The sequence below is a fragment of the Bubalus bubalis genome, chromosome 18, assembly GCF_019923935.1.
Source record: "Bubalus bubalis isolate 160015118507 breed Murrah chromosome 18, NDDB_SH_1, whole genome shotgun sequence".
NCBI lineage: Eukaryota > Metazoa > Chordata > Mammalia > Artiodactyla > Bovidae > Bubalus > Bubalus bubalis.
Genome location: NC_059174.1, coordinates 2046320 through 2071502, shown reverse-complemented (window position 1 = coordinate 2071502; position 25183 = coordinate 2046320). Strand labels below are relative to the sequence as shown.

The 25183-nt window shown below is 45.0% G+C and overlaps 1 protein-coding gene across 9 annotated transcripts in view; it reads left to right on the top strand.

Moving 5' to 3' along the window:
• The first annotated feature begins 3754 nt into the window (after positions 1–3754).
• Positions 3755–25183, top strand: part of WDR59 (WD repeat domain 59) — an 80504-nt gene continuing 59075 nt past the window's right edge. For 6 of the 9 annotated variants that reach the window (XM_045163247.1, XM_044931138.2, XM_044931140.2 and 3 more), the window contains exons 1-3: positions 3755–3922; positions 15774–15823; positions 21662–21797. In XM_045163247.1, the coding sequence (XP_045019182.1) occupies positions 3869–3922; positions 15774–15823; positions 21662–21797 (240 nt within the window). In that variant the 5' untranslated portion in view covers positions 3755–3868. Of the gene's footprint in view, positions 3923–15773; positions 15824–20546; positions 20640–21661; positions 21798–25183 lie in introns of those variants that run through there. The other 3 variants (XM_006063324.4, XM_044931137.2, XM_044931136.2) reach the window with 3 other exon arrangements.

Here is a 25183-nt window from a genome sequence, read left to right as displayed (position 1 = left end):
GGAGATGGTGAAAGACAGGGAGGCCTGGCATGCTGCAGTCTGTGGGGTCACAAAGAGTGGGACATGACTGAGTAATGAGCAACTACATCCTAGGGCTTCTCAGATGGTGGCTCAGTGGTAAAGAATCTGCCTGCCAAGCAGGAGATACGGGTTTGATCCCTGGTTGGGAAGATTCCCTAGAGAATGGGAACCCATTCCTGGGTTATCTTTCAATCTCCTGCCCTTGACTCTGGCTTGCAGTTTTCCCCCTTCCTGGCTCTTTGAGCTGATACCCTTCTTTCCAGAGCAGTCTTTAGCTTTTTTGATGGAGAATTGGGAACAAACTGTAAGGTAGGAAGAAAGTCCAGTGCAGGAGTTTGGAGGCCAGGGCTGGAGGAGATGTTTAAGGACTGGGTTGGGTGAGTATGTCTGATAGGTGAACGAGAAAGAAAGCAAGGGATTTTAGGGACCACTATTGGTGATTCTGTGTTACTTTCTGGGTGTAAGGAATTACAAGTAAGGACCTTGAATTGTTTTAGGAACTGTTTTTGCTTTCATAGAAGACATCCTTTTGATGTAGACAGCACTGGGGGGCATGACATACACTTTTTGCCTTTATTCATTGGACCAGTATTCATGGAGTGCCATGTACTTGCTGTCACCATGCAAGGCTGAACAAAACAGACCTGGTCCCTGTCCTTCGAAAGCTTGAAACTATTCAGTAAACAAATAAATATTGAGTTACAAATTGATGTGTATATTGAAAGAAAGGAAGAAGCCACAGTATCGTGTGTGTTAATTGGGGAACTGTTTTATGTCTTTGGAACACATCCTGCTCTTCACACTTTATAATACTGATCAGATCAGATCAGTCATTCAGTCGTGTCCGACTCTTTGTGACCCCATGAATCGCAGCACGCCAGGCCTCCCTGTCCATCACAAACTCCGGGAGTTCACTCAGACTCACGTCCATCGAGTCAGTGATGCCATCCAGCCATCTCATCCTCTGTCGTCCCCTTCTCCTCCTGCCCCCAATCCCTCCCAGCATCAGAGTCTTTTCCAATAACTCAACTCTTCTCATGAGGTGGCCAAAGTACTGGAGTTTCAGCTTTAGCATCATTCCTTCCCTAGAGGACTCTATCAAAAATTGTAAAATTATACCGTAAAGCTCAAATGTTACTGTCTTAGGGATGTTATGTCAGGTCTCCCATTTAAGCTGCTTTCTTCAGGCACATTAGTTTCATAAAACACAGTTCTGCTAAGTGTATACTGTTGTGTCCCTGTTTGCCCACACTGAGCAGTTTCCAGGCATGAGTTGGTCTTCCTAACCAACTGACAAGTCCATCTTCCCATTAAATCCACACTCCAAGAGGGAAAGGAAGCCTTCTCATCTCTATTCATGTCACAACTTGCATGTAGAAATAGCTATAATTTTAACAACAATAATGATAGCTTACACTTGAGTATTCACTATATTCCAGGCCCTATGCTTGCTTAACTCCTTACCACAATCAAATGAATTTCTTCCTTCTATAGAGAAATTGTCCCAAAGAAAGGCAATGCCAAAGAATGCTCAAACTACCACACAATTGCACTCATCTCATGCTAGCAAAGTAATGCTCAAAATTCTCCAAGCCAGGCTTCAACAATATGTGAACCACGAACTTCCAGATGTTCAAGCTGGTTTTAGAAAAGGCACAGGAACCAGAGATCAAATTGCCAACATCTGCTGGATCATGGAAAAAGCAAGAGAGTTCCAGAAAAACATCTATTTCTACTTTATTGACTATGCCAAAGCCTTTGACTGTGTGGATCACAATAAACTGTGGAAAATTCTGAAAGAGGTGGGAATACCAGACTACCTGACCTGCCTCTTGAGAAATCTGTATGCAGGTCAGGAAGCAACAGTTAGAACTGGACATGGAACAACAGACTGGTTCCAAATAGGAAAAGGAGTATGTCAGGGCTGTATATTGTCACTGTGCTTATTTAACTTATATGCAGAGTACATCATGAGAAATGCTGGGCTGGAGGAAGCACAAGCTGGAATCAAGATTGCTTAATAGAAAACCTCTGTATTTTCACATCTGCTTCGTTCAGTGTGTTACAAATATGTATCATGTACCCTCTGGAAAACTCTACTGTACACTGGTGAAACACAGTAGAAAAGACAAATAACTTCTTACGATCACTATGAAAATTGTTTTGCCTTCAGAAGCACACTCCCCGTCCGTCCTTGGATACTTTGGCAGGCACTGCTGTACTGTATGGGCTTCCCTGGTGGCTAAAAGGGTAAAGAATCTGCCTGCAGTGCGGGAGACCTGGGTTCAGTCCCTGGGTTTGGAAGATTTCCTGGAGAAGGCAACAGCTACCCACTCCAGAAATGACTCGTATGTTGACGCTTTTCAATGCCTTTGTGGCAGGCCTCTGGGGAAGAAGTAACCATTGTTGCTATTCAGTGGCTAAGTTGTGTGCCTCTCTTTGGACTCTGCGACCCCATGGACGGCAGCACACCAGGCTTCCCTGAATTTCATTATCTCTCAGTTTGCTCAAACTCATGTCCTTCGTGTTGATGATGCCTCCCAACCATCTCATCCTTCGTCACCCCCTTCCCCTGTTCCTTCAGTCTTTCCCTGCAGCTGGGTCTGGTAACCACTGGTCTGCACTAATGATCGCAGTGAGAAATATCAATAACCTCAGATATGCAGATGTCACCACCCTTATGGCAGAAAGTGAAGAGCCTCTTGATGAAAGTGAAAGTGGAGAGTGAAAAAGTTGGCTTAAAGCTCAACATTCAGAAAACGAAGATCATGGCATCTGGTCCCATCACTTCATGGGAAATAGATGGGGAAACAGTGGAAACAGTGTCAGACTTTATTTTTCTGGGCTCCAAAATCAGTGCAGCCATGACATTAAAAGATGCTTACTCCTTGGAAGGAAAGTTATGACCAACCTAGACAGCATATTAAAAAGCAGAGACATCACTTTGTCAACCAAGGTCCATCTAGTCAAGGCTATGGTTTTTCCTGTGGTCATGTATGGATGTGAGAGTTGGACTGTGAAGAAGGCTGAGCGCCGAAGAATTGATGCTTTTGAACTGTGGTGTTGGAGAAGACTCTTGAGAGTCGCTTGGATTGCAAGGAGATCCAACCAGTCCACCCTAAAGGATTCAGTCCTGGGTATTCATTGGAAGGACTGATGCTGAAGCTGAAACTCCAATACTTTGGCCACCTCATGTGAAGAGTTGTCTCATTTGAAAAGACTCTGATGCTGGGAGGGATTGGGGGCAGGAGAAAAAGGGGACGACAGAGGATGAAATGGCTGGATGGCATCACCAACTCGATGGACATAAGTTTGGGTAAACTTCGGGAGTTGGTGATGGACAGGGAGGCCTGACGTGCTGCGATTCATGGGGTCGCAAAGAGTTGGACACGACTGAGCGACTGAACTGAACTGAACTGAATGTCCAGCTTTGGTTATCCACGGCCTGGGCCTTGCCAAGGACCCCGGCCAGAGGAGAATATCTCCCTCCCCTGCGCCAAATCCTAACCTACAAGCTCTGCCCTAGTTGCGGCTCAACCTTGGACTACAACTCCCGGCAGAGCTTGCGGCAGGGGGGGCATGTCTTCACCGCCCCGAGAAGCGAGGGTGGCTCGAGCCGAGTGACGGAAGAGGGGGCGTGCCCGTCTCGGGGCCGGCACGGTATCGCAATTGGAGGAACCGAGAAGAGGGGGCGTACCCAGTGGTGTGTGAACCAATGGCGTGTGGCCAGACGGGCGGGGCGTGGCAGGGCGGACCTGAAGGCTGAGTGTAGCTTACTGAGCCCGGGAACGCGAGTGCAGGGGGTGGGAGCGCGTAGTCCTGTGCCCCCCGCGGCTGGGCGCGGGCGATGGCGGCGCGATGGAGCAGCGAGAACGTGGTGGTGGAATTCCGCGATTCCCAGGTGAGCTGGGGGCCAGTGGGGCCTTCCGAGCATGCGCCCTTCCTGGTTCCCCTCCCCCACGCGGCCGGGTCTGTCTCGGGGGCGTCGGGGCGACCCCCAGCCCGGCTGGTTAGGAGGCAAGAGGGTGGCCAGGAGCTGTCAGACCCGAGCGGGCGAGGGGAGCTTGGATGACCGATGGGGGTGGTTGGGGCTGCCACTGGCGAGGTTTCGGGGTTCCCCTCGTGGATACAAGGAGTGGGGTCTGCCTGGGGACATCTAAGTGCAGAGATTGCGGGTTTGTGAGCGCTGAGCGGAGGCTTCCCAGGACCAGGGTGGTGAGCGAGGGGGTGTTTGCAGTCCCCGCCCCTGGTGATTTTGGGCTTGTCACAGAACTTCTCTGAGCCTCAGATGCATGGATTTCCCAGCCTCACGGGACTTTGGAGTGGATTCGATTAAAAACAACAACAACAAAACTGCATGCAAAGTGCCTGTTTCAGCGTCTAAGCTTCTAAGTGTTCACTGATTCTAGAATAGTGGAAAATATCGTATAGCGAATAGGAGTATGCACTGCATGTATTAACCTGGGTTCGAATCCCGCCTCAGCTCTTAGCCTGTCCTCACCCACTGCTCATGTTTTCTTACCTGTAAGAGGTACGAATCGTGCCTACCTCGTAGGGTTGGTTTGAGAATTTTATGAGGTCATACATTTAGAATGTGTGGCACAGTGCTGGACACATGGTGAACCTAAAGAAAAGCTCCTACTTACTAGAAATTTTTACCAGCTTTCTATTTCATTCCTTCCATATGTTGGGCCTTGTGCTAAGTGATTTATCTACATTTTGTTTTAATAATGCATGAAAAATCATGCAAGGTAAGTAGATATTACTCCTTTTTTTTTCCCATTGGGGAAGCTGTTCCCCATTTGGCTGATTCCAAGTGACTTGGCCACGGCCTCTCATTAAGTGATCCCACTGGGATTTGAGCACAGGGCCTTGTTGGGCTCATCACACCACCCTGCCTCATACTGTATGAGTCTATCATACAGTCATTCCACGAGAAATATCATGCCCCCCGCCCCAGCACCTAGGACACTGTCTTGGTGTTTCTCTTCATTCATCGCACACATATTTATTGAATACCTTCTCTGTGCCTGGCTTTCATGCACTCACTTGTTCAATAAAGGTTTACTAAACTTCTGCCAGGTGCATGCTGTGCCAGGCACTGTCTTGGTGCCGAGGTGATCTTTACTGAAGGGGAATCTGGATTTATGATAAGGGGATGATGTGGTTCCTTCTTTCTAAAACCCACTCCTTCTTTTGCCATGAAGATGAAGGAGTGGAGAACCTCCCACCAGTTTGCTCTGCGGTGCCCTTGATACACAGCGACCGTGGGGAATTTGAGCAACCAATTTGGATTAAAGGATCCTAAAAGCACTTTGCACTGTCAGCATGATGTCTCTGGAAGGAAAGAAGGTGCCAGACTCCCAGGGAAAAAGAACCCTATTCCTGTTACCCTTCTTGTTAATTGCTTTCGCTGGGGACTAAGAACAGAGTCATGTGTCCTACTTCTGAGCCTGCTAATTTGGAAGCTACTAATCTGCAAACCCTTTAATTTTCACAGAAACCCAGGTAGTCTCACCCCTACTTCTCTGCAGAGATGTAATTGGAAAGACCTGCAGAGAGGGTGCTGACACAGATATTAAGATGCTATGAAGTTGTATCGAATAATTAAACCTAAACAGCAGTTGTCATAGTCAGAGAACAAAGTAAACTGAGTAATCTAACTGCCTTGTGGGAGTTTCTGTTTTTCTATTTGATTTTTCTGTTCATTTGGAAAGGTGTGTCTTAGTGTGAGTTAGCATGGTTTTGTGATTGATTTTGGTGGTCTTTGGGAGGGATAGGGACCTACTGGGACCCATTTTATTAACTATTTCATTAATGTAGAAAAGAAAAAGTTAAAACTCTTCATATCGCTTTTCTGAAGAGCAGAACAATAAACTTTTCCAAACATCCCACCACTTTAAAAAATCATTAAAAAGATCTAAAGCTCTTAAGGACTTTACTGGTGGTCCACTGGTTAAGAATCTGCCTTATAATTCAGGGGACATGGGTTCAATCCCTGGTCTGGGAACTGGGATCCCACATGTCATGGGGTAACTAAAGCTGCGTGCCACAACGCAAAGCCAGTGGAGAGTGAGCATGCGGCAACTGAGACTGGATGCAGCCAAATAAATAATTAACTTTAAAAAATGGAAAGCTTTTAGATTTTTTCAGAGAAAAACCCTAGTCTGAAAGGTGAAACTGTTTTTACATTTTATATGTGTTGTTTACTTTATAAAACAGATGTTACTTTCACTGATTACTAGTGAGGAACCTGTGCTGCTTGGCATCCACTCTGAAGTGGTCGCTAGAATCAATGAGATCAATGAGTATGAACACTTAAGAAAACTTGGTGATAGTTTTCTAGAGCAACACTATCCACTAGAACTTTCTGAGATGATGGACATATGGCTTTTCAACAATTTAAATGGGTCTAGAAGGCAATGGCACCCCACTCCAGTTCTCTTGCTTGGAGAATCCCATGGACGGAGAAGCCTGGTAGGCTGCAGTCCATGGGGTCACTAAGAGTTGGACCCGACTGAGCGACTTCACTTTCACTTTTCACTTTCATGCACTGGAAAAGGAAATGGCAACTCACTCCAGTGTTCTTGCCTGGAGAATCCCAGGGACGGGGGAGCTTGGTGGGCTGCCGTCTACGGGGTTGCACAGAGTTGGACATGACTGAAGCGACTTAGCAGCAGCAGTGTGACAGAGATATCAAATTTTTTTTTTTGAGATATATTTTTAAATTTAATTAGATTTTAATTAATTGCCATTAAATAGCCACTTGTGGCTAGTGGCTCTGGTATGGCAAGGTGCAGTTCAGGGAATTAGGAAGATGGAGATTAGTTTCTACTCTCAAAGAGGGGGAGTTGGTGGACTGTGCAGGTAAGGATCTCTTAATTCAACAGTTAAGTACAAAAATACCTCAGAGCATGACTTTTGTGATGAAGATAAGAAGGGCAGACTCATAGAAGTTGTCTCCTTAATGTCTCCGCTTGGGCATTTGCAAAATGCTCAAACTTTCCCTGCACCCCAGCTTCTTGCCCCCTTCCAGTCCACCCTCCACACAAAGTGATTTTAAAGAAGTACGGGTTTATTAAGGTACACTTAATGTTCAATAAAAATTCACCCTTTTGAACTTTCCTGGTGGTGCAGTGGATAAGAATCTGCCTGCCCAGGGGATGTGATTCAATCACCGGTCCCTGAAGATTCCATGTGCCTTGGAGCAACTAAGCCTGTGCACCACAACCACTGAAGCCAGCGTGCCCTCGGGCCAGAGAAGCCACTGCAGTGAGACGCCCTAGCACCACAAATAGAGAAAGCCTGTGCAAAACAACGAAGGCCCAGCAGCATCTTAAAAAAAAAAAAATTTGCTGTCTATGGTGTTTTGTTATAGCAGCTTGAATGGACTGATAATCAGAGAACAAAACAAGCAAAAAATCCCCACCCACATCATGCTTTCATCTCTACATCTGATTTTCACTTATCTAGTGCATATGAAATGGCCCATTATTTGGGGGCTTAATTTATATTTCCCTGATTACAGTGAAGATGAATATCTTTTCACATTTTTTTCCCTGTCAAATGCTTGCTTATGTCTTATACCCCTTTTTAAAAATTGAGTTGTCTCTTTCTCATAGATTGTAAAAATTTTTCTGAATTCTAATCCTGTATTTAGTTACATAAGTTGCAAATATGTTCTTCCTGGTTGTGGCTTGCCTTTTCATTGTTCTAATAGTATTTTTAGGTGCACAGAAGTTTAAGCTTAGTGCAATTGAATTTATGGATTGTACCTTTTCGGTCTTCTTAAGAAAAATCCATATCCTAGGTTCATACAGATTTTCTTCATAATTTTTCATTTTTTTCTTTTCTTGCTGCTTTGAAATTGAGGAGGCATCTCAGGAGAAAGCATGCTCTCTGCTGCCCCTGGTGGTGGATGACTTATTAGTCTCAGCATTATTGTCTCAGCATTATTAAAACTGTTCTAGACAGATGATGGAGAAGGCAATGGCACCCCACTCCAGTACTCTTGCCTGGAAAATCCCATGGATGGAGGAGCCTGGTAGGCTGCAGTCCATGGGGTCGCGAAGAGTCAGACACGACTGAGCGACTTCACTTTAACTTTTCACTTTCCTGCACTGGAGAAGGAAATGGCAACCCACTCCAGTGTTCTTGCCTGGAGAATCCCAGGGACGGGGGAGCCTGGTGGGCTGCCGTCTATGGGGTCACACAGAGTCGGACATGACTGAAGTGACTTAGTAGCAGCAGCAGCAGACAGATGAAGACTTGAGGACTGGTTTTTGCTCTAAAAAAAAACAAAAAAGAATTCAGCAAATTCATTAGCTAAGGAGAAAATTACGAATAATTTATAGTCAATACATTGATGTCGAGCAATCCAGCTTTGATCCCTGCTTTTCTAGATTCTAGGGGACTTCCCTCGTGGCTCAGACAATAAAGCATCTGCCTACAAGGCGGGAGACCTGGGATCAATCCCTGGGTTGGGAAGATCCCCTGGAGAAGGAAATGGCAACCCACTCCAGTATTCTTGCCTGGAAAATCCCATGGACGGAGGAGCTTGGTAGACTATAGTCTAAGTCTGTGGGGTCACAAAGAGTCGGACACGACTGAGTGACTTCACGTTCACTTTCTAGATTTACTTTTTGAGAACTACAGGGATGGAGGGAAATGGTAGGACTAGTTTTGGTGGAAGTGACTATTATGATGTGAAGGCTGCAGGTTGTTTTCTAGAAAACTTGATACAAAAATGTAGTGGATAAGAGTCTGCCTGCCAGTGCAGGGGACATGGGTTCGATCTGTGGTCCGGGAAGATTCCACATGTTGTGGAGCAGCTAAGCCTGTGTGCAACAACTATTGAGCCTGTGCTCCAGAGCCTGCAAGTCACAACTGCTGAGCCTGTGTGCGGTGACTACTGAAGCCCGCCCTAGAGCCTGTGCTCTGCAGCAAGAGAAGCTACCATGATGAGAAGACTGAGCACCGCAGCTGAGAGGAGTCCCCGCTCACTGCAACTGGAGAAAGCCCGCATGCAGCAGTGAAGACCTAGCCCAGCCAAAAATAAATAAATAAATAGTTTTAAAATGCTGTGAGGGAAGAGGGAAGAGCATAGAGCAGAGAGGGTTTGGAGCTAGAGGCTTGGCGTTAGGATCCAGGTTAGGCCACTTATTTGTCGTGTGATCTTAGGCAACTTATTTCCTTTCTAGGCTTCAATTTCTTCATTCACTAAACTGCGTTAACAGTACCTACCTGTGTCCAGAATTCCCCAGAACAGTCCCAAGTTTCACTGGGAGGATTCAGACTTGTATTTGCAATTATGATTTATCGGAGCAAAAGACACAAAGCAACATCTCGGGGAAGAAGAGTGAAGCCTGGAGGAAACTGGGCATGAGCTTTTGAGTCATCTTCCCATGGGGTCGCTCAGGACATGCTTAATCCTCCAGCATCGAATTTTGACACCCATGTAACGATGTCTACCAGGGAAGCTCCTTTGGGACACAGTGGCCAAGGTTTTTCTTTGGAGCTGGTCATGTAGGAACCTTCTGGCTAGCACAGATCAAAATTCTGCAATCCCTGAAGCTCAACAGTGGCTCTGCATAAACCATGTTGTTTGTACGTACAGTTTAGACACAGCAAGCTCTTATCAATTAGGGAATATGGGACCCTCCCACCCCCAACCCCAACCCCGCCGCATCAGGTCCGAGATACCAGTCAGGAGTCAGCCTTGTAAGCCAGCCTTTGTAAGGTTAGCAGTCTCATGCTTGCTGGTAACTCTTTTCTCCAACTACCGAGTTCCATGTGGATTAAATGAGATAATTATGCAGAGCCCATAGCAGGGATCAGTGTCCATTAAATGCTTGATGCATGTTCATTACAATGTTGATGTTAGAAAAGTTGCCTGAGGAAGCAGCAATCTTGGCCAGACTCATGGAACTGAGAGGACCTTTGGGAGTCATCTCATCTCTCCTCTTATTTTACAGATGAGGAGCCTGAGACTCAGAAAGTTCAGGTGACTTTCCTTGTGAAACCAGTTTGTACCATTTGAGTTTGTGGGGAAGTGAGGATGTTCTTATTTTAAAGGGAGAGACTTGACTTCAACAACCTAAGTGTCCAACAACAGATGGAGGGGTCGAGAATTCGTGGCACATCTATACAACGGAATATTACTCAGCCATGAAAAGGAATGCAGTTGGGTCATGTGTAGAGACTTGGGTGGACCTAGAGTCTCATACAGAGTGAACTAAGGCAGAGAAAAACAAACATTGTACATTAATGCATATATGTGGAGTCTTGAAAATTGGTACAGATACATCTGCATTGAGGGCAGGAATAGAGACACAGATGTCGAGTGGACATGGGGACACAGGGGAAGGGGAGGGTGGGATGAATTGGGAGATTGGAAATTAACTTATGTACACTAATGGGTAAAATAGATAGCTAGTGGGAACTGCGGTAAAGCACAAGGAGCTCAGCTTAGTGCTTTGTGATGACTTAGATGGGTGGGATGGGGGTGGTGGTGGGAGGAAGTCCAAGAGGGAGAAGATATATATGTATGCTGCTGCTGCTAAGTTGCTTCAGTCATGTCCAACTCTGTGCGACCCTATGGACAGCAGCCCACCAGGCTCCTCTGTCCAAGGAATTCTTCAGGCAAGAATACTGGAATAGGTTGCCATTTTCTTCCCCCGTATATATGTGTACATATAGCCGGGGCTTCCCAGGTGTCTCATTGGGTAAAGAATCCGCCTGCAGTGCAGGAGATTCGAGTTCCATGGGTGGGTTGAGAAGATCCCCTGCAGGAGGGCATGGCAGCCCACTCCAGTATTCTTGCCTGGAGAATTCCATGGACAGAGGAGCCTGGCAGGCTACCGTCCATAAGGTTGCAAAGAGTCGGACAGGACTGAAGCGACCTAGCCCACACGCACATACATAATAGCTGATTCACTTTGTTGTGGAGTGGTGGCTCACACAGCACAACATTGTAAAGCAATTATACTCCAGTTCCTCCAGGAGTTGGTGATGGACAGGGAGGCCTGGCGTGCTGCAATTCATGGGGTCGCAAAGAGTCGGACACAACTTAGGCAAGGGTGGTTTGAAAGCAGGCTTGGCAACAGTGTCTGCTCTAGTTTAAAGTGATCGGATCTTGTCATGTTAAATGCTCTGATCCTTTTCTATCAGTGGGTTTCAGTTTGTGGAATTATTCTATGGAGTCTCGTAATGCATACATTACAGTCTGTGCTCAGGCACATGACATCCTGATCTTAGAGGAACTGATCTAGCTCTGATTTGCATTGACTGAATATTTCCACTTTGCATCATTTAGAAGGATGGCAGGCAAAACATTTCTGTTTTTTGGACAGCTCTTTCTAATTCAGCTGGGGTCTAAAGAGGAAGAGCTGCTTTCTTTTCTAGTCCCTTCAAAGAAACCAACCCTAGCTTTTGTTCTGCAGGTAGCAGAGGCCTCTAGGGAGGCTTTCCTTCGCATCCAATCAAGGCAGAAAGATAATCCTATGAATCTGTGTTACAGATTCTTCCCAGAGATCAACTTTCTAGCACAACCTTGTGTTTGTACCCAAATTTAACTGTAAACCCAAAGTGGATGTGTACTTCATCTCCAAATTCAGTGTCATTTGACTATTATAAAGTCTCATACCTGTTATTTTTTAAAAGATGAAAGTGTTTTACCAATAACATTTTTTGGGTAACAGTTTTATTGAAATATTTTGCACACATCATACGATTTACTTGTTTAAAATGTATACAATTCAGTGGGTTCTAGTATATTCACAAAGTGTGTAACTCTGACCACAGTAATTAAAAAAAAATTTTTTTAACCACAGTAATTTTTAGAACATGTTTGTCACCCCAAGAAGAAACCCTGTACCCTTAAGCCATCAGCCCCCTAGTACCCTGATACCCCAGCTCTAGGCAGCAGCGACTAATCTAATTTCTGTTTGTATAGATTTGCCTATTCTGAGGATTTCATACAAATGGAATTATACAATATATGGCCTTTGTGACATGCCATTGTATAGATGTACCAGATTTTATTTATCCATTCATCAATTGTTGGACATTGGGCTTGTTTCCACTTTTTGGCTATTATGAATAATGCTGCCACGAACACTTATGTACAAGTTTTTGTATAGCATAAGCTTTTATAAGACCTGTATTGTCTATAGTAGCTAGCATTTATGGAGTGTATACCATGGACCAGGCATTGAGCTAGCAAATTGGTTTTTACCTTCAAGAAATTGCAGTGTAATGGTGGAGACCTATCAGTAAGTAGATACTTTATTGTAAAGTATGATAAGTGCTGTATAGGGACTTCCCGGCAGTCCAGTGGTTAGGACTCCGTGCTTCCACTGCAGGGGGCGCAGGTTTGATCCCTGGTCAGGGAGCTAAGATCCCGCATGACACGTGACACAGCCCAAAGCGAAAACAAAGAGTAAATGCCGTATAAAGGTGAGCCTCGGGTACGGTGAGAGCATAGGCAGGGCACTGAATGTGTGCAAGCGGAGAGGGTTCGGAATAAATTAGAAGAGCCAGAACAGGAAGGAATGAGCCAGGTGAAGACTGGAGAGAGAGGAAGCAGCTGGTGTGAGGCCAAAGAGGAGAGAGTGCTTGCCTGAGTTTGAGGACCTGGAATTCTTCTGAAGAATTTGCTTTGTCCTCCTGTCAGCAGCAGCAGCTCTTACACAGGAATTCCCTGGAGCAGATGGCTGGAGTGTTGGGATGGGGTTGGGAGGGAGAGGCGTGTCTGAAGCGACCTTTAATGTCATGCCCAGGCTGTGAGCGGAGTGGAAAGAGAAGAGGCTTGGAAGGGGGCCTTGAAAAGATAGGAGGGCTTTTTATTGTAAATACCGCACATAAATAATGTAAGAATGTAGGCTCATTTAGAGGAATAAAAATCTCATAAAAATGTCTACCATCTAAACATTTTCATATACTTGTTTTCAGTGTTATTCAGGCTGAGTAGCCGATTTAAATTTTAGTTCATAGTAGGGAATGGAATATCACTTTCCCTCTGTAAGTAAAGTGCAAGCCTTTACTCGCGCGGCTTACTTTACAGCAAGCCCTGTTCACAGGCTGGTGGGAGTCCTCTCTCCTCGTTGTGGGGCTCCCTTCCTCTCTTGCTGTGGCATTGCACAAGAGCCCCAGGGCTCCTCACCCTCTGACATCCGGACTTAGCATCTCTTAGCCGTTCCCCATCGAGAAAACTGAGGGTGCTGAGGCCTTGCGGGGGACTCCTGTCCTGGATAAATACCATCTTTTACTCTCATCAGTTTATTTCACATCCTGTCTTAAAGCACTTCTCTGTCTCCATTTCCCCCTTTGGAGCAGCCTAGCATAACCCTCCTTCATGTGCTCCTGCAAATATAACGTTGGCCTCTTTTTTGTGGGGGCGGGTAGGGGTAGGGAAGTGTAAGTTAGGTGTGGGTTTTTTTTTGTTTTACTTCTTAAAAAATAACTTACTCTGATGAGGAGATATGGTGAGTTATGATATTCTAATTGTAGGCTGGGTGCCTGCATTTTTCTGTGCCACCCCTTAATGCTTCTAGAATATTCTATTGTGTAGATACCTGTAATTTACTTACAGATAACATGAATCCAACAACTCTGGGTATAAAAGTTTTGCTGTATTTTGAATAAATTCTGGAGGTGGAATTACTGAGTCAGAGGACACGACTTTTTTTTTTTTTTTGGTATTATTACCGAATCATCCTTTATTGTCTCTGTACCACAAACTTAGCAGCTTGAAGTGGCATCCATTTATTAGCTTACAGTACTGTAAGTCACAAAGCGTTGGACATGACTGAGCTCATGTGTGTGTGCAGACGTGCACACACACACACTCTGTAGGTCAGAAGTCCAGGCTGCTTTCTCTGGTGTCTCATAGGCTGAAAGCCAGCCATCACTTTACTGTGTCCTCATCTGGGGGCTCCCCAGATGACTTAGGGAAGAATCTGCTAATAAGCTCTTTCAGGTTATTGGAAGAATTCAGTTCCTGGGGGTTATGGGACTGAGGTCCCTGATTTTTGCCAGTTGTTATTTAGGGATCGCTCTCGGCTTCTGCCATGTGGTCTGCCCATCTTCATAGCTGGCAGCAGAGTCTTCTCCATGTTAAATCCCTCACCCTCCAAATCTCCGACTTCCTCGGCTCTGACCTCTGGACCTGCCTTTAAAGGGCTGATGTGGAGGTCTCTCTAGCTCTGTCTGCTCCTCCAATAACTGTTTCATCATCCCAGATGGAAACTATGTACTCACTAAACCGAATCACCTCACCCCCAGCCCCCTAGGCCCTGGCTGCCTCTGTTGTACTCTCTGGACACCTCATATAAGTGGAATTACACAGTATTTGCCCTTTTTTTCCTGACTTATTTCACTTAGTGTAATGTTTTCAAGGTTCATTCACACTGTAGCATGTATGCCATTGTGTGTGTATACCATGCTATGTTTGTCCATTCATCAGCTGATGGGCATTTGGGTTATTGGGGTTGTTTCAGGTCTCTTTTATCTTAGGGTGAACTGATGTGGGACCTTAATACACCTCAAAGTGCTTTTACTAGATTAGTACCTAGACTAATGGGGAGAATGTGTGTGAATATCAAGGGCCCAGAATCTTGGAGCCACCCTAGGATTCTTGCTACCACACACCCTCTATAAAGATGGTACTGCTCCTGGTTGCAGGTACCATCTTGCCCTCTTTCATGTCCTTAGTGTATAAATTGTCCAGAAGAGTTCTGGAAATGGCATTTCATTTCAGAGCCTGTCTTTGCAGCTGGGCATTTCTCTGCTCATGACTCCAGTGAAATGAAGAATGTGTAATAATCCCCTTCTCAGCCTCCATGAAAACACTCTGACATCTTGTCCCTAATATTACAAGTTTCTTGGGGGTATATGAGTGAGAAACCCATTAAGAAGACCAATGAAAGTGAGGAAGAGAATTTCTGTTTACCATTTGTGATTTGTGAGTGTAGCAGGATGTTCAAAGTGCATTCTCTCTGGACTATCTCTTGGAAAGAGCTTAGAGCACTTAATAAGCAAACAACAGCACAGACTGTTTCACATAATGCCCTGGGAATGCAACAGGACTTGAATTTGTCAAATAAGAGAATTTAGGGCTGTAACTGCCATGATTAAAATTATTCTCATGTTCCAGCCTGCATGCAAATCTCCTTGATTCAGTGTGGTCTTTTGGAAATTGGACATTGGCTCCTGAAAAGCTGGTGCTCCCTATAAGTTGGGAGACCTGGGAAATGGAAACCAGTAAAATGTGCTGGAAATCTCAGATTAAATAGGAACTGAGCATCTTAAGAATATGACTGTAGAGTCAGCAGAAGTGGTGTTTGAAAATATTCAATTGCCATTTAGCTTGGAGGAGAAGTCCATGCCCTTTGGAAAGGTATGGATTGTGTGTGTGTGTGTGTATGTGTGTGTGTGTGTGTGTGTTCTGAAGGAGCTCTTGGTAGCTCAGTTTGCTGTGAACTAGTTGGATTCTCGGACAATTCCAGGGCTTGTTTCCTCCATTTAGACAATACCTGCTTGGTTGTGTGTACCCCTGGTGGAATAGATCTCAGCTACCCTGTTGTGGAAGATGAACGTGAGATTCGGCTGAGAACTAGAAGGGGGTTAAAGAGTTCACTGTAGGGAACTGCCTGGGCCATGGGAAGAGGAAGACCCGCAGGTGCCTACCTGCCTGTCCTCCCCGACCTGAGCTGGTCTCGCTGGCAGGACTGAACGCCTCTTCTCTCTCCCAGGCGACCGCCATGTCCGTGGACTGCGTGGGGCAGTATGCAGTGCTTTCTGGGTAAGTGAGCTGGCGGAGTTCGTCTGCCACGGTTTCCGGGAGTAAGTTGCAAATCCAGAGGCTTCTGGGAAATTGGAGAGCGCTTCTTTAATGTAAGGGTTACAGTCATTGGATGTAGTTCCATTCTCCTAGTGACCTCAGAGGTCCTCACGGGGATTATTTGCATCTCTGCTGTAACAGGTGAGCAATAAAATTGCTTTGAGATGTTAGTTCGTCCCTGGCAGTGTGGTCTTGAAATCGCCATTTTCTGTTTAATGCGTGGACTCTTCGGAAGGATGCTGTCTGGTCCAATCAGTTGGTTCCTAGGTTTGGGAGGATCTGGGTTCCATTGATTATGAGCCCCCCGATGTGTATTCGGTTGGCCTCCTTGGACTTCAGTTTGCTCATAAAGGAATTGGATTTCATCATGAAGAAATTGAATTACGTAATCGCTGTAGTGTCTTCTGGTTCAAAATTAAGATTCTGGCAAATGAAGTCCATCCCTGCGTTTGCTAATCACCCTAACACTGTTCCGGTACTATAGCATTTAATGGTCAGGGTCCCCCTTTCCCTTTCATGTTGCTCTAGATCGCTACCTCTCAAATTCAGCTGTATTTTCATTAACTTTGTGGTTTGTGGACCCATTTATAAAATGAAGTTGTTTTCTATTCATCAATTTTGAAGTCATGTTTTAATTTACTTTTAAATAAGACCATTGCAAACATTAAGTAACTCATAAGGACGTGTCATGGAAAGTAAGTTTCCCTTTTCCCTCTGACCCCCTCTCTCCAGATACCACTTTCTTGTACCACACTGGATGCATAGATGAAGAAAATTTGCTATGTCTCTTTCTCCCCTCCCTCAATCACTTTTTTAAAAAAGAGCTTTATTGAGCTATAATTCACATACCCATACAGTTCACCCATTTCAATGTACAATTCAGTGGTTTTGGTGTATATTATTAATTTCTGAATCAGTTATTTTAAATTTTTTATTAAAAATTTATTTTTTATTTTTTGGCTGTGCCATGCAGCATGTGGGATCTTAGTTTCCTGACCAGGGATTGAACCTGCACCCCCAGCTTTGGAAGCACAGAGTCTTAACCACTGGACCATGAGAGAAGTTGCTCCTAATCAGTTTTTAAACCTCCTTTTTTTTTTTTTTTAAATGAAGGAAATGCCTAGACATGTTTAAAAGGTCAAATCTTTCCACTTTCATGCATTGGAGAAGGAAATGGCAACCCACTCCAGTGTTCTTGCCTGGAGAATCCTGGGGACGGGGGAGCCTGGTGGGCTGCCATCTATGGGGTCGCACAGAGTCGGACACGACTGAAGCGACGCAGCAGCAGCAGCAGCAGCAGCAGCATTATAAAGCTTATATGGTCAGCAGAATTCCACCTCACCCTTTCCTCACCCCAGTCTCTCTCCCCAGAGGCAACCACTTGAGACTTTTTTTTTATTTGAAAAATAATTTATTTGACACTGTATTGATAATATATGAATGTCTGTTTCAACCTAATTTTTAAAATAGCCAAAGATTCAAATAGACATTTCATGAAAGAAAAAGTATCAATGGCCAACAAGTACATAAAAGATGATGAATATCTCTAGTCACTGGGAATAATGAGATACCACTATACATCCACTGGAATGTCTAAGATTTGAAAGTCTGGCAAGCCCATTGATGAAGGTGGAGTGTTACTGTCCCCTTCTATTATTGTATTACTGTTTATCTCTCTTTTTATGTCTGTTAATATTTCCATTATGTATTTAGGTGCTCCTGTATTCAGTGCATATATACTTAACAATTGTTACACCTTCTTGTTGGGTTGGTCCCTTTACTACGGTATAATGTCCTTCTCTGTCCACTTGAGACTCTTTTTAGCTATTGTCATTTTTGGATTGTCTCCAGTTTTCCAAGTGGTATAGTACATATTGGAGAAGGAGATGGCAACCCACTCCAGTATTCTTGCCTGGAGAATTCCATGGACAGAGGAGCCTGGCAAGTTATAGTCCATGGGATCGCAAAGAGTTGGACATAATTAAGTGACTAATACACACATACTACATATACTGCTGTATCTTGATTTACCCATCATAAATATTCAAAGTGACCTCTTAGAATAGAAGATGAGTATTGAGCATTTTTATTTGGTCTGTGAGTCCCTTATAGAAACAGCTGGCTTTCTCCCTCCTGCCAATATAGTCATATAACCATTGTTGTGTTGAATCATATTCAGGGTTCTTTTTCTCAGTGTTATTGGCAAGAGGTCCTATGCTATTTTGATTCTGGACTCTGTATGTGACCTATTTTTTATCTTTGGAGAAATCCTATCTTTATCCCTAGTGTTACCTTTACTTCTTATGTGTGTGAAATTTTCACCATGACTGATTTGGTATGTCTTTTTTCATTCATTTTGCTGGGCACTTAGAGGGACCCACCTCCCCTTTCTGACATTATTACCTGCTTTATCCAAACAAAAAGAAAAATAACTTGGCATTTTGTAGTCATATTAACTGGAGAAGGGAATGGAAACCCACTCCAGTATTCTTACCTGGAAAACCCCGTGGACAGAGGAGTCTTGTGGGTTACAGTTCAAAGGGTGGCAAGGAGTTGGACATGACTGACAACTGAGCACAGCACAGCAGCCGTATTAACAGCCCACAAGATACTTTCAGGTGCCCTGGAATAACTGTATCTTAACGTTAGACTTCTCAGTATTGACTGCTGTGGATATTGTCATTTGTAGCATTCTAAGAGAAAATGGGATTATGTAATGGGACATCATGCAGGTGTTTCTGTTTTGGTGTGTTCTTAGACATGTATACATCCATACTGTTTTTCAACATGATCTTAAAGTTCACCATTTCATTTTCTTATATTGAGCTTTAAAATATGTGTAGTAAGGTATAGCCTTAAATTTACAAATATATGCACTCATGTGAGCAGAAGGCAATGGCACCCCACTCCAGTACTCTTGCTGGAAAATCCCATGGACGGAGGAGCCTGGTGGGCTGCAGTCCATGGGGTCGCTAAGAGTCGGACACGAGTGAGCGACTTCCCTTTCACTTTTCACTTTCATGCATGGGAGGAGGAAATGGCAACCCACTCCAGTGTTCTTGCCTGGAGAATCCCAGGGACAGGGGAGCCTGGTGGGCTGCCGTCTGTGGGGTTGCACAGAGTCGGACACGACTGAAGCGACTCAGCAGCAGCAGCAGCAGCAGCACTCATGTGATCACCAGAGTAAAATACAGAATAATTTTTATTAACAAGGAGGGCCCTTTCAGTCTGGATTTCTGTGTCTTTTAGTTTGGGGAAAATTTCCTGCATTCTGTCTTTGATAATTTTCCTGCATTCTGTCTTTGATAATTTTCCCCATTCTTCCTGGAGCTCCTCTTAGGGCTTGTTGGATATCCTGTATGCATTCTCTTCTGATCTTTTGGTCTTTTGATTTTGCATTTTGAGAGTTTATTTGTTTATTTTTTTGGCCACACCGTACAGCATGTGAGATCTTAGTTCCCCAACCAGGGATTCGAACCCCTGTCCCTTGCATGGGAAGTACAAAGTCTTACCCATTGGACAGCAAGCGAAGTCCCGCATTCTCGGAGTTTTCGTCAACTGTGACTTCCAACCCCTCCATCAGATTTAAAAGTTTCAGCTGTTCTTTTAGTTTCTCAGAGCTCCTGTTCTCCGTTCTTTGCCTTGTCTCTGAGGCCGTTAAGTGTCGGTTTTCTTCTTTCCTCTGTGCTGCCCGCTTCCTTTTTTTTATCCTTTTGGTTGTTTTGGTCTCTGTCTTTCCAGTTTCCTCCATGACTGATGCTCACAGGCTCTGTGTTAATATTAAAAGAGTAAGTGCAGTCTCTGCTTACGCATGTGATGGTGCAGTTCACGGTAGGGAAAGCAGTCAGAAACCTGGCCCTTTTGTTGGAGTGTGCCGAGGTGTCTGGAAGTTCTCGGTTCACATACTGTTGAAGCCTAGCTTGAAGGGCTTTGAGCATTACCTTGCTAGCATGTGAGAAGAGCACAGTTGTGCGGTAGTTTGTGCATTCTTTGGCATTGCCCTTCTTTGGGATTGGAATGAAAACTGACCTTTTCCAGTCCTTTGGCCACTGCTGAGTTTTCTAAATTTGCTGGCATACTGAGTGCAGCACTTTAACAGCATCATCTTTAAGGGTTTTAAATAGCTCAGCTGGACATCATCTTCAGGGCTTTGTTTTTGGTTTGTTTGCTTTTGTTCTTTCTTGGGCTGGTCATTTCCCCCTGAGGAGAGTCCTGCTGACACCATCCCTGTCTGGAGACTGAAAGCCCCGCGTGGTGAGTGCTACACAGGGGAGGAGGCCCGAGGGTCGCCCCCACCCCCCACCCCGCCCCCGGCTTCCTGCCCTGTTCTGGGCGCAGCACCTCCCGCCCACCCCTCCCGCCCCAGCCCCCACTCCTCGGAAGTAGTTTCGCTCCCCCTCCAGCCCCTGCCAGCCTGGATTCCGCAGTGTGCATCACCTCGCTCTGCAGGCCCTTGGGTGCTGGCTGCCTTTCCTCTAGATCAGTTACCATTTTTCTGCCTGCTTTCCATCTTTTCCTCTCTCATTTTCTGTGTCTTTGTGGATTTCTCTCTTTTATATTTTCACCCTTACTCTAGTGGATCTTCAGTGGGGGAATGAAGGCAACCAGTATGTTCAGTCATGCATGTTTATCCGGAAGTACCCACCTTCCGCTAGTCTGCATTTTCCCCGTACTGTCTCGGTTCTCCTCTTGATACCCGCGTCACTTGTATGGTGTCGGGCCTTTGCCCTGTGTTCATTCTAATGAGAAGATGCTGGCCTGCCTGCCGTACGATCAGGTGATTCCTTAGGAAGAGGTCAGAGGTTCTAGGCCTTTGTTCTGCACCAGCTTTCTCAGAAGCCCCACAGACTCTCTGAATTTGTGTCTTAACCTGTGCTTTCCTTCTCTATTAACCTATGCCTCCTAGGGCTTCTGCTAGAGTTCGATCTGCCACTTTTACGTTCCAATTCCTGTCTCTTCTGAGCAGGGTCAGTTCATCTTTGTCTTCGTTGTCTAGCCCACCTGTTGTCGCTGATACCCTGGGCACTCCTAGCACTCCCCAGCAAAGAGCTCATGCTGATGGCTGCCGAGAGGTTGATCCACCCACCAAGGATTTTTTCCTTAGAAAGAAAATAGGTGAACAAAAGACCTCCCCGTTTTCAGGGCCTTCTTTTTGATTGGCACTGTGAACATTATTGGCACTTACTATGATTATTGTTTTCATCATTATTATTTTTTGGTTGCTCTTCCCCCTTCCAATAGTGTTAATTTGGTTCCTGTCACCAGGTCGTCAACTTGCATGGGAATCTGAGGTTTTCTACAGAATGTTTGGCTAAGTGATAAGTGATGTGTTTGGTTTTACCCACACTTATTGAATGCAAAGCACTGCCTAACGACGAGGGAATACAGATATTCAAGACGTGGCCCATACCCCGAAACGTTCAGCTTTGGGACAAGAGCCTTTACAAGAGCAGTTCTGCTATGGAGATAGGTGCTGTAGGCGAAATGCAGACTGTGTAGTGGGGGTCTGTGGAATCAGCTATGATCCTAGCTGGGGGAATAGTAAAGCCTGAGAAGCTGAATCTGGTGGAGGAGGTCAGGATTCTGGGGATACAGGAGGGAGGGCCATCTCTAGAGGCAGACCTTGCAGGGGTACAGCAGCCACGAGTTACTCTGGTCACTTGTATGCCTTTCAGAGTCAATAAACATCATGTGCATCTGGGGATTTTTTTTTTGCGTACTGTTTGTCATTCCAAATGTTCTTTTCTATCTTCATGCAAATGCTGTTCTGTTGTTAAAATGTTGATGTTGTTTTCCTAGCCGCCGATTCCTATACATCGTCAATCTGGATGCCCCCTTCGAAGGTCACCGGAAGATCTCACGCCAGAGCAAGTGGGACATTGGAGCTGTGCAGTGGAATCCTCATGACAGCTTCGCGCATTATTTTGCAGCCTCGGTGAGCTCATGTAACGAGTACTGGAAAAGGCTTTTAAATGTGAGATCTGGGCTGGTAGGTCTGTGTTCTATGTAGAGAAGAGAATGCAATCCTCCTTTTTCAAATAGGAAAGACGTGTGCATGCTTCTTAAAGGAAGATGGAAGCAAATTACAGATTTAAGTTATATATAAAAAGAATCTGGGGACCCATCAGTATTTCTAAGGATTGAATCCAGATTTGGAAGGGGAAGCAGGTAGATACCTCCATGTCTGTTTATGATAAGAACCCATTTTTATTTCCGGAGTATAACTAGCCAGGGACTCAGAAAGACCTTCTAAGGAGGGACCTGGTGAGCTGGTCTGGGAGGGTATTGTTGTTGCTTTCAGAGTGATCAGAAGATTCCAGGCACCTTTCCACTCAAAGGAAGGGATCCTTTTCTTGACTAGGATTTGTTAGATTTGTTTAATCCTCTGAAATTTTATGTACCTATTTATATGTGAATTCTTCCAGGGAAAAGATGCATACAAATGATTAGATTTTCCAAGGGATTCCAGACTCAAAAAAGACCTGGGCTTAGATCATTTCTAGTATCCTTGGCCAGATTTTTTATCAGGATTTGTTCTCCTAGGACAATTAGAGATCTAAACCTCTGGCTCCTTTTGCACTGGGCAGGGAGGGCAGTATTTGAAGAAGTCCTCATCCTGCAGGGAATGTGACCATTCGCTGTGCCGTCTGGGTCTGTTCTTATCAGGAATGATGGTCTGTGAGAGGAAAGCATCTTACAAAAGAAAGAAGAGCAGTGTTGTCAGCTTTAGAAGGAACAAAAAGCGGCTCTTCCCTGTCGCTTCCAAAATAGAATCTGATTGTCTGCCTGTAACGAGGGACAGCGACTAGATTGGCACTGGTTCCTGGGACTATTGAAGGGTCAGACTGGATCTTTCTTCGTGGCGGGGTCTATCCTGGGCTTTGCAGGAAACCAGTAGCACCCCTGGCCCCTCCCCGACTAGATCTCAGTAGCATCCCCCTACCCCCATCTCGACAACCACAAATGTCTCTGGACATTGTCATATGTCCCCTGGGAAGCAAAATCTCCCGTGATTGGGAACCACAGGTTTAGGCTGAGCCCTTAGTACTTGACCCAAGTGGACTAACACTGCTTGTGTTTAGGAGGGGCGAGACAGAGCCTTGTTGATTTTTTTCAGGCAGTCATTTAAAGTGAACAGTTCAGTGTCCTTTACTAGATTCACTGTGTTATGTAATCACCACCTCTGTCTAATTCCCAAGCATTTCCACTGCTCCATAGGAAACCCCACTACGATTAAGCAGTTATTCCCTCCACCCACAGCCCCTGGTGACCTCTCTGTGTTCTTAGCTCCTCTGGACATTTTATATAAATGCAGTCAAACGATCCATGACCTTTTGTGTCTGGCTTCTTTGTCCATGTTGTAGCATGTATCAATACTTCTTTCCCTTTGTTATGGCTGAATACTGTTCCTTCCTATGGATACATCACATGTCGTCTGTTCATCCACCAGCGGACATTTGGTCTGGCAGGAGTAGTGCTGATAAGCACATGTGTGTGCGTGTACTTTTTTGAGTGCCCGTTTTCTCTTCTTTGGGGTATATCCCTAGGGGTGGTGGGAGGGCCACTTGGTAAGTCTGTGTTGACTTTTTGCAGAACCATCCATCTGTTACAGTGGCTGGATCGTTTTGCAGTCCCGTCAGCACTGCACAAGGATTCCAGTTTCTCCAGAGCCTCACCAAAATTTGTTATTTCCTGTTTTTGTTTTTGTAATTTAAAAATTCTAGTCCTCTTAGTAGGTGTCACACCAGTGGTACCTTACTGTGGTTTTAATTTGCATTTCCCTCATGACTAATGACGTTGAACATGTTTTTGTGTGTCGGTTGGTCATTTTCATATTATGTTTTGGAGATTTGTCTGTTCAGTTCCTTTGCCTGTTTTTGAATTGGGTTATTTGTCTTTCTTTGCTATTTAGTTGTAAGACTATAGATAGACCCTTATCAGTGATCGGATCTGCAGGTATATTCTCTAGTTCTGTAGACTATCTTTTTAATTCCTTTATAATGTTGTTTGTGACATTTCATTTTGATGAAAGTTCAATTTTACTCTTTTTTTTTCTTTCCTTCATTGGTCTTGGCTGGAAGGCAGTTACAGGAGAAAGTGCTTTGGAGTTAGGAAATCTGAGGTCAGGTCCCAGTTTTAATGCTCACTGTTTTTTCTTGAGCACCCACCTAACTTTTGGAGTCTTAGTTGTCTCATCTGTGACGTGGGTAATGACATCTAGTGTGCATGTGATAAGAAAAAACAGAGGGTAGGTTTCTCAAAGTTCCTGGTCCATAAACTGGCCCTAGTAGACCCTGGAAATGGCAGGGAATGTTATTATAAGATCAGGAAGGGCTTTCCTTTCACTCCTATTCCCACTGGAAGCATTCTGAATTCTAAGCTTTTGACAAGAACCTTACCTATTTAGAATTGGAAACTGGCATTTCTGGGTAAAAACCTCAGAGCTCTGCACAAGTGTCTCTGAGCTAAAATGAAAACCAGTCTTCAGAAATAATTAGATTACTAACAGTACTAATAGTCGTTAGTGTATTAGTAATCTTTATCCACTGTCAGTGTGCTTCTTGAACTCATGATATTTGGGGAGCATTTGCTGGCCTGTTGTTTTTTAAGTGAAATGTAGTTTGATGGACGGAGAAGGCGATGGCACCCCACTCCAGTACTCTTGCCTGGAAAATCCCATGGATGGAGGAGCCTGGTAGGCTGCAGTCCATGGGGTCGATAAGAGTCGGACTGAGCGACTTCACTTTCACTTTTCACTTTGATGCATTGGAGAAGGAAATGGCAACCCACTCCAGTGTTCTTGCCTGGAGAATCCCAGGGACGGGGGAGCCTGGTGGGCTGCTGTCTATGGGGTCGCACAGAGTCGGACACGACTGAAGCGACTTAGCAGCAGCTGCAGTTTGATGGAAGCTTTTTCTTTTCTTCCTTTTTCTTATTGTAGTGTGGTTCCTTCTGGCCCATTTGCCCTGTGTCTTTCTGCTTAACCTTAAAGAAGTTCATGTGTCAAGGACTCTTGTATAGTTTTGCCTTCCAGGACACCCTTTCGGTGGTGGTTCTGTTTTCTTTCTTAAGCAGGCGTTTTTTCAGAGTGCTATAGGTGGCCTCTGGGTGTTTGACGGCGGGAAGGATGAGCTGAGAATGCGGAGTGTGACAGCGACTGGGGAGATGGGCGTGTGACCTTCAGAGCCGGGGGGGGGGGGCGGGTGGTGGTTCCTCTGACAGTGGAGGAGGGCTCCGTGACCCATAGCTCTCGTGCTCAGGAGCGTATCTGTAGCTTCAGTCCAGCTGTGACGTTTAAGATGGCGTTTCCCTTGTTTCTTT